The 16,003-nt window shown below is 33.0% G+C and overlaps 1 protein-coding gene across 1 annotated transcript in view; it reads left to right on the top strand.

The window, feature by feature from the left end:
* The window catches only part of atcayb (ATCAY kinesin light chain interacting caytaxin b), a 53,353-nt gene extending 37,599 nt beyond the window's left edge, over positions 1 to 15,754 (top strand). The window contains exons 10-13 of the mRNA XM_056445992.1: positions 2,714 to 2,749; positions 4,870 to 4,899; positions 10,459 to 10,505; positions 15,084 to 15,754. Of these exons, the coding sequence (XP_056301967.1) occupies positions 2,714 to 2,749; positions 4,870 to 4,899; positions 10,459 to 10,492 (100 nt within the window). The 3' untranslated portion in view covers positions 10,493 to 10,505; positions 15,084 to 15,754. The remainder of the gene's footprint in view (positions 1 to 2,713; positions 2,750 to 4,869; positions 4,900 to 10,458; positions 10,506 to 15,083) is intronic.
* The last annotated feature ends 249 nt before the right edge of the window (positions 15,755 to 16,003 follow it).

Below are 16,003 nucleotides of genomic sequence, written 5' to 3' on the forward strand. Positions count from 1 at the left end.
CATACAAGTACCACGAGAAGATGATTCTTGTTCAAAACAGCCTGCAGATTTCATGTTTAAAACTGTATTAAGATACACTGAATTCAGACTACGTTGCGTGTTTAACCCTAAGAAGCATGATGTGCAAAATTGTCTATAAAAATGCACTTATATTTTAAAATAGTACAGTATTTTGAAACACTCAATTAAAATCTATTTGGTAACACTTTAAAGACTGTCATTAAAACTTTATAATGAATGAATGTGAATGAGATGAATTTATGCATGCTTCCTAAAACTGTCGTTAAGTGTCATTTGTGTCATTTTAAATGCAAAAATGACCTTGTTTGTTATGACAACTTGACATAAACAAATACACCACAACCTATTTTTGTTTTTGTCATGACAACTTGACGTCACCAAGACAACAAAACTTGCCATAAATCTGTCATAAACACCCCCTTCAAGCAAAGTGTTACCAAATAGGTATACAGTGGGGAAAATAAGGATTGAACATGTCATGTTTTTTCCTGGGAATAATATTTCAAAAGGAGCTGTTGACATGGAATTGAACCAGATTTTGGTAAACCAGAAACATAACCAGAAACAGAAACATAAAAATAAAACAACAAAAAATCAGAAAAATTGTTTAGTTTAGTAACAATAAAATAAAACAATGAGAAAACCCCGAACCACTGAAATGCGTTTAATACTTGAAACAAAAAGCTTGTTTGGTGCTGCAGGTGAAAGACGCCTCTCATATGGAGAATAAAGTCACATGCATTGCTCAGGTGTGAGTTTCTCACAGACTTCAAAATCTTGATGGTTCTGTGGGTCTCGTCTATCAAATCTGAGCTTTATTTTGTATTTTCTATTGGATTGGAGTCAGGTGATTGGCTGGGCCATTCTACAGTTTCATTTTCTTTCTCTGAAAGCATTTGAGAGCTTCTTTGGCTGTGTTTTGGATCATTGTCTTGCTGAAATGTCCACCCTGGTTTCATCTTCATCCTCCTGCTAATGTAGATGTTGGACTGAAGCAGATGATATTCATTTACGCTGAGGAAGGGCAGAGGGTTGCTGAACAACTACTGAGAGATTTCAGCTGCTGTCTGGGCTTACCATGTTTTTCTACACCTCCCTTTCTTCATGTGTTCAATACTTTTTCCCTGCATAATTTCATTTTAACTTCATTTGTAAACTAATTAGATTTGTTTTCTTTGCATATGTGGATTTCTTTGGTTGTTACCAACATCTGGGAAAATTTTCAAGTCAACTGCACCTTAAGAAATATGTTTTCTGAGAAAAAGGGTGACGTGTTCAATGCTTATTTCCCCCACTGGATATGCATATCTGTTTTATGTTTTGTAGCATTTTTGACTTTTATGGTTCATTTAATTTGATGTAATGGGACAAAATAGCTTAGTTCTATTCAGAGGTGCAAAATATTTAATTTGGTGCAGATGCTAGACAGATGGCCATCAATTTGTTCACTTGTTTAAATTTAGCATGATAACTAATATATATATATATTAGTAGGTACAGTTTAAAATAAGTCCAAATAAATGAATGTTGTTTCATGTTTATATAATATACAGCTGAAGGCTAAATTATTATTTTCAATTACAACATAGGCTAATTCTGAAAGCGTACCATTGTATACATTTCTGGAGATTGTGAATTATGTAGCCAGAGGTACATATGGCTGCATTTCGTCTTTAAAACGAACATTACGGGGCGGTATGACGCCGTTCCGTATGAAGCGGGTAAGACGAGAACTAAATTACAGGGTGAGAATGTGGTAAAATTTGAAAATGTTGTAAAAATCAGGCTACTTTTTCTTGATTGCTTTTTAAAACTGTTGGTTGGATTTAGGGAAGTGGATGGGCGCTGGTCAATCGGTGCTTTTGAAAACACTATCGGTTGGGTTTAGGGAAGGAGGAGGGTGGGTCAGTCAGTCAGTCAGCCAGCCTCTGGTGGATTTACGTGAGAACAGCAGGTGCGAAAGGCACTCGTTAGAGAAAATTTGAGATCTGATAAAGCGTACACAGCGGCCTCTGGTGAATTCGCGAAAAAAAAACTGCAAAAAATGTAGCTCCTGGCATGTATTTGGCGCTCTCCACAAATGTATATAGGGGTACGTTTTCAGAATGAGCCTGGGTTGATCGATTATTTTGTAAATATTTCCCAAATTATGTTTAACAGTACTTTTCGCAGTATTTCCTATAATATTTTATGCAGAAAGTCTTATTTCATTTAATTTGGCTGGAATAAAAGCAGTTTTTACTTTTTTCATGGTCAATATTATTAGCCTCCTTAGGAAATTATTATTTTATGATTGTCTACAGTAGAAACCACTGTTGTCAAATAACTTGCCTAATTAACCTAGTTAAGCCTTTATATGTCACTTTAAGCTGAATACTAGTATCTAAAAAATATCTAGTCAAATAGGTATGTGCTGTCATCATGGCAAAGACAAAAGAAATTAACTAGAAGTTATAAAATATCTTTAAAAATGTGTTTGATAAACTTGAGAACTCTGATAAACTTGAGATATATTTGACAAAAATATTTCATTTCTAATCATTTTGTCTTCAAGTGTACAATAAATATTATGAACGCAATCTACACACACTTTTAGATTTGCTTGTGCTGAAGGGGTTGTGTAACAGAAATGCACAGTGTTTGTAATGTGACAGTGTGAGAACAGAGTGTGTATCTTCTCTTCTTTCTGCAGATTCGACGAGGAGCGAATCAAAGTTCAGAGAGAAAGGTAAAACTGCAGGGGTTTGTGGGATAGCATGAGGAAATAGTGCGTCTCAAGTTTACACTCTGGCCTTTACATGATTTAGATGTTAAACAGGCAAGAGCGGGGTGGTGTCTCTTACACACTGGACTATAACACACACACACACACACACACACACACATATATATGTATATATATGTACTGGCAACTGCATTTAAAGACGAAAAAAAGGTTTTGTCCATCATCAAAACAATTCAAGAATTTACAAACATGTAAATATTTTTCATGCATTAAATTTTTTCTGTTTAATACTTTTTTTCTGATCTTAATAATTTTATTATTGTATTTACACTCATCGGCCACTTTATTAGGTACACCTTACTAGTACCGGGTTGGACCCACTTTGGCCTTCAGAACTGCCTTAATCCTTTAATATTCTTCAGAGATTTTGCTCCATATTGACATGATAGTATCACGCAGTTGCTGCAGATCCATGATGGTAATCTCCCGTTCCACCACATCCTAAAGGTGCTCTATTGGACTGAGATCTATTCAATTCAATTTATCTTTATTTGTATAGCGCTTTTACAATGTAGATTGTGTCAAAGCAGCTTCACATAGAAGATTATAGTGAATTGAAACCGTGTCAGTTCGGTTTTAGAGTTTTAGTTCAGTTCAGTGTGGTTTAATAATCACTACTAAGAGTCCAAACACTGAAGAGTAATGTGCAGCTCCACAAGTCTCAAACTATGCAAGCCAGTGGCGACAGCAGCAAGGAAAAAACACCAATGGGCGAAAGTGAAGAATTAAAAAAACTCGAGAAACCAGGGTCAGTTGGGCACGACCATTTCTCCTAAGGCCAAACGTCTTGTGCAGAGCTGCAGTCTAGGCGCCAGAGGCTGGAGAACTCCACTCCTCCATGACCACCACAGCAGCTGCTCAGGATACGGCCTGGTCCAGGTTTATGGAAACCTTGGGATCATCTCTTCGCAGGTCTTGGATCGCATCAGTGGCACTGCACAATCTCTGGGGATTGAGATCTGGTGACTGTGGAGGCCATTTGAGTACAGTGAACTCATTGTCATGTTCAAGAAACCAGTCTGAGATGATTCACGCTTTATGACATGAAAATCCCAGTAGATCAGCAGTTTCAGCAGACTACTTCCCAGTAGTCCAGCCCCTCTGGCACCAACAACCATGCCACGTTCAAAGTCACTTAAATCACTCTTCTTCCCCATTGTGATGCTTGGTTTGAACTGCAGCAGATCGTCTTGACCAAGTCTACAAGCCTAAATGCATTGAGTTGCTGTCATCTGATTGGCTTATTAGAAATTTGTGTTAACGAGCAGTTGGACAGATGTACCTACTAAAGTGGCTGGTGAGTGTATACAATAGTTATATATATATATATATATATATATATATATATATATATATATATATATATATATATATATATATATATATATATATATATATATATATATATATATATATACACAGTTGAAATTATTCGTCCTCCTGTGAATTTTCTTGTCTTTTTCAAATATTTCCCAAATTATGTTTAACAGCGCAGGGAATTTTTCACAGTATTTTATATAATATTTAGTCTTTAATTTCTAGTCTTTTATTTCGGCTAGACTAAAGCAGTTTTTAAGTTTTTAGAAACACCATTTTAAGGTCAATATTATTAGCCCCTTTAAGCAATATTTGTTTTGGATTGTCTACAGATCAAACCACTGTTATACAATGACTTGCCTAATTACCCCAACTTTAGCCTAGTTACCCTAGTTAACCTAGTTAAGCCTTTAAATGTCACTTTAAGCTGAATACTAGTATCCTGAAAAATATCTAGTCAAATATTATTTACTGTCATCATGACAAAGATAAAATAAATCAGTTATAAGAAATGAGTTATTAAAACAATTATGTTTAGAAATGTGTTGAAAACAATCTTCTCTCCATTAAACAGACATTGGGGAAATAAATATACAGCAGGGCTAATAATTCTGACTTCAACTGTGTCAATTTAATTTGAGGCAGACACTAAAATCTTGTCTTTGGCGTTTGTATAATATATTGTATTTTCTCAGACTCTCACAGTGCACTGATGTGTTTTTTTTTTGTATTATTTAACCTCACAGGCTTGAACAAGTGAGCAAGACATCAGAGAGGTGAAACTCTTTACACCCACATATAAACTCATGAAGCTCATGTTTGATGAATTTAACAGCAGGCATTACAGCAGCATCAAATCTCTGTTTGACACTCAAAGTATCTCACTTGTCAAAAAGTGAAAATTTCTGCTAATATTCTGACATCACACCATATCAAACAATCCTGTCTTTTATTTATTAAATTAACTTTTAATTCGCACAAAAAAATGTATCTCACTTGTCAAAAAGTATGCAAGAATTTTGACACGTTACCAAATCAGAAGAATCTGTCATTTATTTTATTATTATTTCTTATTTTATTTACATAATTTAAAAAAAAGGGTGTTTATTTATTTAAATTTATTTCTATTTATTTTATTCTCAATTTACAGACTAAAAGTATCTCATTTGTCAAAAAGTGAAAAGGTCTGCACATATTTTCCATCATCCCATATCAAACAATTCTTTTATCCACTTCAATTTTTATTTGTTTCTTTTTGTTTTATTGTATAATTTTTAAAAGTATCTCACTTGTCATAAAAGTAAACAATATTTTGACATGCTACCAAATCATAAGATTCAGTCTTTTTTTATTTTATTATTATTTCTTGTTTTATTTTTATGCATATTTTTTGTTTATTTCATTTATTTATTTATTTTTTTTCAAGTTGCTGACTAAATGCATCACACTTGTTTTTTGAAATGCTGCCATATCAATGAAATAGTTTTTATGTTTTGTTTTTACTTTATTTGTTATTTATTTTTTAGATTTTGTTTTATTTTATTTGTTATTTATTTGATATTTCATGTATAATTATTTATTTATTTTTATTTATTTTATTATGAATGCACACATATGCATTAGTTAAAACATAAATTCACATAGCTAATTTTAAGTTAAAAAAGGAGAATCATCAAAGAAATGAAATCAAGTTACGATATCATAATTATTTATTTATTTAAATTTTATTTATTTGATTCTTTACTTTGTTTTTGTTATTTTATTTAAGTTTAGTTTTTATTTTTATTTTTTTATTACAATTTTTATAAAAACATGTTCAAAAGAGAACCAACAAAACTCAGATTAAGAAATTATGAGTAAACATTTTAAAAAAGTAAATATGGATGTATGCACACAAGAAATGCCCTATAGAGTAAACCCACCGAGCACCTTTGACATTTTCAGCGTGATTAATTCTTATCTTGCATACTGATAGATGGATAGTGTGCAAATTGGGAAGCAGCCATCGCATAATCTGGCCGTGTGTATCAGAGATTTAGATTTCAAAGGTTACTGTGTTAAATGCAGACTAATGAGAAAACATCATGCATTTATACTGTTTTAGAATACATGATTCAGTATTTAAAGTTCACATACTTCCATCTTACTCACTTGTGAATCATTATGTCTAATAATTTCACAACAAAAATATGCATTACAAAATCTCCATTTTTACAAAATGGTCATGCCATCTTATATATCCATTTTTAAAAAATAACATGACACTTTAAAATGTGTCAGATTGTGGAAGTTAAATGCATTGGAAATAGGGCTGCACGGTATTGGAAAAACCTAACATTGCGAAATTTGTTATTCTGAGATTTATATATTTAGAATTATTCGCACCCCTTTGAATTTTTTTTCTTTTTTAAATATTTCCCAAATTATGTTTAACTGAGCAAAGAAATGTTCACAGTATGTCTGATAATACTTTTTCGGTAACACTATAATAACTACACACTATAAATCATTTATTAAGCATTAGCAAATAGTTAATTCATTATTTGTTAAGCATTAACTCTACATTAATAAACGTTAGTAAGCATTTTATAACTGCAGCTACAAATGCTGTATTCTTGACTTACAAACATATTTATAATGTGCTTAATACTTGTACTTTCATACTTTGTTAATGATTGATTTTTCATTACTAAATTAAGTATCGCATTGTTTACAAATCATTCGTATTTAAAAGTAGCTGAGGGTTTTTAGGATCATTCAGAATGAGTTAGTAAATGATTAATAAACTATTGAAATCAACATTTACATATCTTATTATTTAGGCATATATTAAGGGTTACTATGTATGTTAATAAATGCTTTATTAACTCAACTTCATCTAGTTTTGTGACCTAATCTAAAGTGAGGACTATTAATGCTTTATAAATCCCTTATAAATGACAAATAAAGGCTCAGTTAAACTCTAAACAGGAAAAATGACATTATTCATTCCTTTTCATTTAAAGATACACAAATAAAACTGCACTTCAAATGAAAAATAAATCTTTGCAACCTTATCTAAACTAAAAATACTGTACAGTTTAAACATTGCATCTTATTATATTGTTCAATTATTATATTGTTGTTGTTGTTTTATCCAGTTTTATGTCGTATTTTGACACTCCTGTTATTCAGCAATGTTTAAACTTTACAGTAATTTTATTTTTTAGAAAAGATTATTGTTTATTTGATTCTGAGCCTTTAATTGTCATTTATAAGGGATTTATAAAGCATGAATAGTCCTCACTTTAGATAAGGTCAGAAAACTGGATGAAGTTGAGTTAATAAAGCATTTATTAACATATTAGTTAACTATTAGCACATGCCTGAATAATAAGACATATAAACGTTGATTTCAATAGTTTATTAATCATTTACTAACTCATTCTGAATGATCCTAAAAACCCTCAACTACTCTTAAATACAACTGGTTTGTAAATAAAGCGATACTTAATTTAGTCATGAAAAATAAATCATTAACTAAGTATGTAAATACAATTATTAAGCACATTATAAAGGTGCTTATAAGTCAAGAATAGAGCATTTGTAGCTGCAGTTATAAACTGCTTACTAACGTTTATTAATGTAGAGTTAATGCTTAAATAATGAATTCACTGGATGCTAATGCTTAGTAAATGATTCATAGTGTGTAGTTATTATAAAGTGTTACCATTTTTTCTTCTGGAAAAAGTCTTATTAGTTTTATTTCGGCTAGAATAAAAGCAGTTTTTAAATTTTTAAAATCCATTTTAAGGTCAAAATTATTAGCCTGTTTAAGCTATTTTTTTCCCGATAGTCTACAGAACAAACCATCATTATACAATAACTTGCCTAATTACCCTAACCTGCCTAGTTAACCTAATTAACCTAGTTAAGCCTTTAAATGTCACTTTAAGCTGAATACTAGTGTCCTGAAAAATATCTAGTCAAATATTATTTACTGCCATCATGGCAAAGATAAAATAAATCAGTTATTAGAGATGAGTTATTAAAAATATTATGTTTAGAAATGTGTTGAAAAAAAATCTCTCTGTTAAACAGAAATTGGGGATAAAAAATAAACAGGGGGCTAATAATTCTGATATATATATGACAGATAACGTTAGTCCGGTTTTGAATCTGCCACTATGCTGGCATTTGTAGCTTCGCCCTCTTTTGAAAGAAGCACAATCTTATTTGAATTTAAAGCGACAGTCAGCAAAAGGACACAATTAAGGTTTTTGCAAACTGAATCCGAAAATTTTTGTCAGTAATTTTACACATAAAAAAATAAATTCAACCTCACGTTGTGTCAATCATATTGACACACTATCTCCGAAACTTTTCGTCCGTCATTAAATTAACCAATTTCTTTTTTTTTTTACGTTTCTCGCACCCAAAATAGTGCTTTGAGAGGTGTTTTGACAGTTCAGAGCCACCGTACAAGTGAAAAGATAAATACAGAATGCCGTCATTTGAGCTACAGATGACAAACGCAATGCATCATATAAGACGAAATGTGGTGGACAGTTGAGAACCCCTATATGCTGGATTCAGTGACTGGCACACCTCTCCCCTGCTGTTTTGTGTGTGTGTGCGTGTGTGTGTCCATACATGTGATGTTCTACCCATAAACATTATAATAGAAAGCATAGTCTGCTTTCATTCTGTTGCTTCGACATGTCAACGTATAATGTCTAGAGGTACTGCCAGTCTCTGTTTAGGATCTGTTTGGGTACGTGAGTGTGTGAAGTAACACAATCTATCAAAATTCCGCTGAATTCCTGAAATAAACTTTGCATTTGGGGGTAATCCAGAGCAGAACTCTCCTTCTAGTAACACAATATGCTGCCTATTCCTCTTTCTTTTTCTACTTTGGAGAAGAGAGGAGAACTAAGTATCAGTGCTTGATCCGACTCTGAAATGTTCTGCGTTTTCTTATAATGGATTCATTATTACACATTAGACTCAAGGTTTGTTTACGTGATGAATTTTTCACAAATGAGTACGGAAAAATGCATACGAGAATTCCAGACTTCAGTGTGCAAAGAGCTTTAGGATCAAAGAAAACAAGGGTCAGTTTCAAAGAGTTATAAAACATTATTTGTGTGGTATTTTCTTCACACACACTCCAGGGACATCAGAGACTTATTTTACATAGGGGCATAATAGGTCCCCTTTAAGTCTTTAGTTACTATACTCCCAAAATCATTTTACAAAATTCCAAAAAAATGTCTACATAAATTCTGTCAGGCCAAATTCAAGTTCTGCATTGGCCAAAATGTACATATTTCTGTGTTCAGCTAAACAATTTAAAAACCAAAAGTGAACTCACCACTCTTTGTTTTTTTGTTTCAAGAGTTCACACTTAGCTGATGATTCATCAAAAGCTTGTTTGGCATGGTGTCCCGGGAGAGAGCCCTGAGCTCAAGGGATCCTCGTGCCCGGGGCTTCCTCCCGTTCGCAGATCGAGAGGGGAGCTTGAGCTCGGTGGATCTCAGAACTCCCCGTCTGCAGTAGCTAAGGGAACACGTGAGGAAAAAAGGGGGCTAGACAAATGCTTGATTGTTATGCATGACTTACATCTTTGGATGGTGGGAGGAAACCAGGGAAAACCCAAGCGGACACAGGGAGAACAGACTCCTCACAGAAACACCTACCGACCTGGCAGGACCAGGGCTGGCAGTATTCTTGCTGTGGGGCTAACAGTGCTAACCACTGGGCCTCCGTGCCGCCCGATCTATAGTAAAGGATGAGAATGGGGAGGAAGGGGGGTTTCTTCCAAACGAAGATAAAGTGGACTGAAGACTGTGGTTATTTATAGTAGCTTATGGCTCATATTGGATAATACTGATTAGCTTAATATAAGACCGGCTGTGATAAATCATAAGCACGTGATCCTCTCGAAATTTTAGTTTATGAATAAACTTCACTTGATCGGGCTCATAATAATTCATATCAAGATTAGTATTTATCAGCTTATGTATTAGTTATAAACTTCTATATTTACAGTACAGTATATGGAGTTATTAGCAGGCCAGACAGAATATGCAGATATTTTTAGCTTTTTCTGTGCAGAATTATATACAAAATCTGCAGATTTACATGGAATGATTTTAAGAATATAGTAAGTGAAGAAAAAATGGCATCAGGTTATTCAAGATTCAGATTATTAAAAAAACAGCTGCATCTTCAGCTGCACACATGATTGAGTTCTTATCTAATCTGAACATGCATTGGAGAAATTCAAAGAAATGTAAAATGCATGTACTGTGTGTGTGCGTGTGTGTGTGTGTGATTGGTGTGTTTTTTCACAGGCCACCCTCAGTGGCTGCAGAGGCCTGTCCCTGACGTGTCTCACTGGGTAAGAGAGCGAACGCCTGACAGTAACCGTACACGAGTGTGTGATCTGCCGTATTTGGGGAACAGCGGGCGGTGTGTGAATGGCGAGAGGGGCGGCATCTAGTCTCGAACAGTGCAACATTTCTGAAGCGTGTTACATAAAGTGCATCTGCTGCTCTCATCAGACTCGAGAGTTATTTCTGACCAGACGACACATGCTGAAGTCCAGCAGAAGCGCAGGCAGTAATGTAGACGTATGCTGAGATTCAATAATTCAATATATTGTGATAATGAACATGCATAATATTAATATAACGAGTACACTCTGGTCCCACTTTATATTGGGTGGTCTTAACTACTATGCACTTGCATCAGAAAATAAATGCAATGTACTTACTGTGTTCATAATGTATTGTAGAGCACTTCTGATGCTATTGAGCTGGGATACGAGTCACAATAATCAATATATCGACTTTTCGTACAATACTTGGAGATGACCGTTGCAATAAATGCTTACTAATTCACACATAACGTTAAAGCCATTTTACAATGAGATTTACGCTCTACCTCACCGGTGTCAATGTTTATAGCTGGACATTTACCTAATAGGACATTTAATAGTGTATATATATAAGGACATTTGCCTTTTTAACATTAAATATAGAATCTAAACAACTTTAAGAATGGTACGTATTTATTGCTATTTGCATTATTATAAAATTGAATCTCAAAATGACAATAATATTGCTTATCGCAACAATTTCTGTGACAATATATCGCACAACAAAAATTCCTTATCATGACAGGCCTAGATGTGGGTCGGGTGAGTGACAGGTTTGGGGGTATAGGTAGGTTTAAGGGTGGGTTAAGGTGTAAGGAATGGTCAACAGTTTAATTACAAATGTAATTACATAAATTAATTACATGCATGTATTTGATCACAAGTGCAATGTAAAAAACATTTATTTAAACAACATTTTAACATTATTAAATTCAGTTTAAGTGCATAATACCACTAGCCCTGTCATAATAATCAATATATGGACTTCTCACACAACACACGTGGACATGACCTCAATCATTTTTGGTGATGCAATATATAACACCCATACTTAAAACCAATTCTAGCAATGTTTTAGCTGATTGACAACACTTTTGTGTTAACATTTATTATTTATTTAGGATGTGTTTTCACATTCTGAATCCAATGCATAATTATTGAATTGCTAAAATGACTATAATTAAATTAAACATTCTTGGGAATGAAATATTATATGTTTTTTTTGGAAGAGTGTACTTGCAATATGCATATATACACTAATGGTCAAAAGTTTGGGGTCAGTAGGATTATTAAATGTTTTAAAATAAGCTTCTCCTGCTCACCAAGGCTGCATTTATTTCATCAAAAATACAGTACACTCTCAAAAATAAAGGTACGCAAGCTGTCACTGGGGTGGTACCTTTTCAAAAGGTACAAATTTGTACCTTATAGGTCCATATTAATACCTCAAGGGTACATATTAGTACCTAAAAAGTACAAAAGTTCAATTCAATTCAATTCACTTTTATTTGTATAGCGCTTTTACAATGTAGATTGTGTCAAAGCAGCTTCACATAAAAGGTCACAGTAAATAGGAACAGTGTAGTTCAGTTTGTAGTGTTTAAGTTCAGTTCAGTTGAGCTCAGTTCAGTGTGGTTTAATAATCACTACTGAGAGTCCAAACACTGAAGAGCAAATCCAACGATGCACAGCTCTACAGATCCCGAACCATGCAAGTCAGTGGCGACAGCGGAAAGGGGAAAAAACTAAATGGTGGAAATGAAGAAAAAAAATCTTGAGAGAAACCAGACTCAGTTGGGCACGACCATTTTAATTTCTCCGCTGGCCAAACGTCTTGTGCAGAGCTGCAGTCTCAGTGGCGGAGGCTGGAAGCTGGCCTCAGCGAAGACTCGTCTGTCTCAAGCGTTACCGGAATCAGTCTCATGTTCTCCACTCCTCCATGACCACCACAGCAGCTGCTCAGGATACGGCCTGGTCCAGGATATGGAAACCTTGGGATCATCTCGTCGTTGGTCTTGGATCGAATCAGTGACTCTGCATAGTCTGAGGACCTCGGTAAGAGTATCCCCAGGTGGAAATGGAGAATAAAGAAAATAATTAGCGTAGCTGTTGTTCATAGTGTATATAAACTAGATGCAGATCCTGTGTGCAAGCCCCCTAAGTGGTGCACTAAGTGTATGCTTTGTGTCCCTTTTAAGTACAAATATGTACCTTTTAAAAAGGTACCACCCCAGTGACAGCTTGCGTACCTTTATTTCTGAGAGTGTACAAATAGTAAAATTGTGAAATGTAATTGCAATATAAAATAACTGTTCAAAAGTTTAATTTAATAATTTATTCCAGTGATAATAAAGATGATGTGTACATATATTTTCATTCTGGCATTAAAATGAGTGGCATAAAATGGTCTTAAATAATAATAATATCGTTTATCGCAATATATTTTGGTGCAATTTATTGTATAACAAAAAAGAGATATTGTGACAGGCCTCAAAACCACATATGCAACTACCGGTACTGGTACTTCAAACTACAGTGAACACTGTAAAATAGATATATATATATCCATAAATGAGCAGTTTTACGTATCTAGTGATTCGTATTTCTTTCTTTTGAATGACAGCACCTTGTTCTTTCCTCCAACAAATTTTGATCTTGAAAAGTTTTTAAGAAAGTGACTTTTACTGATGTTTTTATTATTGATTTAGAGTCTGTATTGGTGTTGTAAATAATGGTACAATAAATTGTACTTTTTCTGTAATTTTACAGACTTTTCTGTATATATTATTTCTGAAAATATGTTGTTGTTGAAATATATTGACTAAAATGTCAATAAAAGTCACTTTGTGACTGTGAGTTGCGTTTCACCATTAAAACAAAAAGTTCCCATAATGCTACTCAAAACATAAATAAACAGAAAACACCTGTGGATTACTAAAAATAAAGTATAAAGTTAAATATAAAGTTATTTAACTGATATTTTGTCCAGTGCAATTATTGATTATACTTTACGCGTTATTAGATTTTTTGGATATTCAGATGCTCATATTCAGATATTCAAACAATGCTTTTCTTATTTACAGTTTTTGTCTTGTTTCAAGTTCAAATCTCTAAAAATTATTAAAGTTTTTATTATTAGTTTATCCTTTGATTAAGCCAAAATAATCTGCCAGTGGGGTAAGCAAAATAATCTTGTTTTTGTCTTGACATAGGATTATTATCTTACCTTATTGGCAGATTTAGTTTTTTTCTATAACAAATTTTTTTTAAATACATATTGCTCTTGGGTAAATTTGCCTGAATTAAGTTAAACTAACACTATTTAAACGTGTAGAAATATGTGTCATAATTAAATTAATATACACTATTGATGTATTTTTTGAGTGTAGTATTATTCAGCTAATAGCAACCAAGGATAAATAAAACTAAGTGCATATGACTGGTGGGCTTTAATCCAAGTCATCTGAAGTCTTACGACAGATGGAAACTAATGTCAGGTTTTGGTCATGAGACGTGCAAAAGCAGTGATATGACATTGATGCACACTTTGGTGTGAAAGGCATTCCAATAAAATGTTTCTGAAGCTTTTTAAACATTTTAAACACTTATTTAATATATACATTGTTAATATATAAAACAATTTTACATTTATAAAATAAATAAATACAACAATTCTAAACTATATATATATATATATATATATATATATATATATATATATATATATATATATATATATATATGTTATTTATGTTTAAATAAAACAATATAACAATCTACATTGGGTCAAATACGTATGGACAAGCCAACAGTTGGGTTAATTTAATGTTTTTTTAAAACAACAACAATTGTGTTTGTCTGTATTTGACCCAACATTGGGTTAATACATACACACACACAATTAAAACAATAAAAGTAATGGACAAGCGCAACAATGTTGCTGTTTTTTTTTTTCAATTAAACTTAAATGACATTTATTTTGAACCAACTGTTGGGTGTATCCATGTATTTGACCCAACATGTTATGACAACCCAGCATTTTGAGTGTACATTTTTAAGAATACATCATAGTAATATTCGCCCAAAATGAAATGTGTCAAACTTTTTCATTAAAGAAATGTCAAATATTTTGATTGCTTTTACAAAATTGTGTATTTCTTAAAAAAATGGCAGTTGGTTTAGTCCATATTTGACCCAGTATTGGGTTAATACAGTATATAAATATATGCTTTACTGCCATAAATGAAATAAGAGTCAAACTTTCTCATAAAAATAATGTCAAATATTTTAATGCTTTTAACAAATTGTGCATTTCTATAAATAAAGTCTAGATATAAGCAGGCTTAATTAATAATAAAGCACATTTCATGCACAGTAATTTGCATAAATGTATTAAAAACAACCATCAAGTACATCAACTAGCTAGTTTTCATTAAAAAGCTAAACTGTACAAACACAAAATGAAGTAATGCTAAATATGAACTGATCTGCTGACCCTTATCCCTGACTGTGATTGTTTTTCTTCTCATTTATTTCCAGATGCAGAGCAGGGACTCATCTGTGCATGTCATTTTCCAAAGACGTTCCTTTAAAGAGCAATCAATCACGTGGACTAACTCAGTCAAAGCTGACGTTTGCAGACTGCAGTTTTTTCCATTCACACTGATCTATGAGCAGCTCGTAAGTGTGAACCGCAGACAAACAAAACAAACAAACACTCGCCGACTGAAGGGCAACATCTGTGCAAACTCCAGCATCTTGTGTAACAGTCACTCGTGTGGTGCAGATGTAAATCATGCTGTTTTTTTTATACCAGCCGGATTAACATGACTTGGCAGTTTAAGCCAGTTCTGCTGCCAGCCGCTTCCACAATGGGAAAAGTATTCAGGCTGTTACATAACGCAGCCGTTTACAGGTTAAAAGTCAATGTGAAATCATGTCCGTCTTCATGCAATGCAATGCAAAAAAAAGATCTCATGTCTTTTCCTGCTTTCTTGTACAAATATCTAAACTTTCCTACAGTAAATCTGAGATAGTTTTGCTTCAAATGCTAAATGACATGTAAGGTATAAAGTACATCCAGCCGGTTGTTATTGCAGAATAACACCTAACATTTGTTTCCAGTTTCCTATATTTTTGTCATTCAAAACATCACAGTGGATTGTAATGCAGAACAAAATTACGTTACATCAAACCCAGCAAGAACATAAAGTCAGAAAACACTATAAAAACCTAATATAACATAATAAGCTTTATTATATATATTATTATATTATATTATTATACATAAAAATTTAGGTATATATAAAATATAAACAAATTTAAAAATCACAAAAGGAATAAATAAATACTTATCGCACAGTTTGTTATAATAGTTATAATATTGACAATTTGTGCTAATTTACTGTTTATGAGTTTATTAATTCATATTAGCTATCTGTAGTATTTAAAATGTGGTC

Source organism: Danio aesculapii, chromosome 2 (genome assembly GCF_903798145.1).
Source record: "Danio aesculapii chromosome 2, fDanAes4.1, whole genome shotgun sequence".
In the NCBI taxonomy this organism is placed as follows: Eukaryota; Metazoa; Chordata; class Actinopteri; order Cypriniformes; family Danionidae; genus Danio; species Danio aesculapii.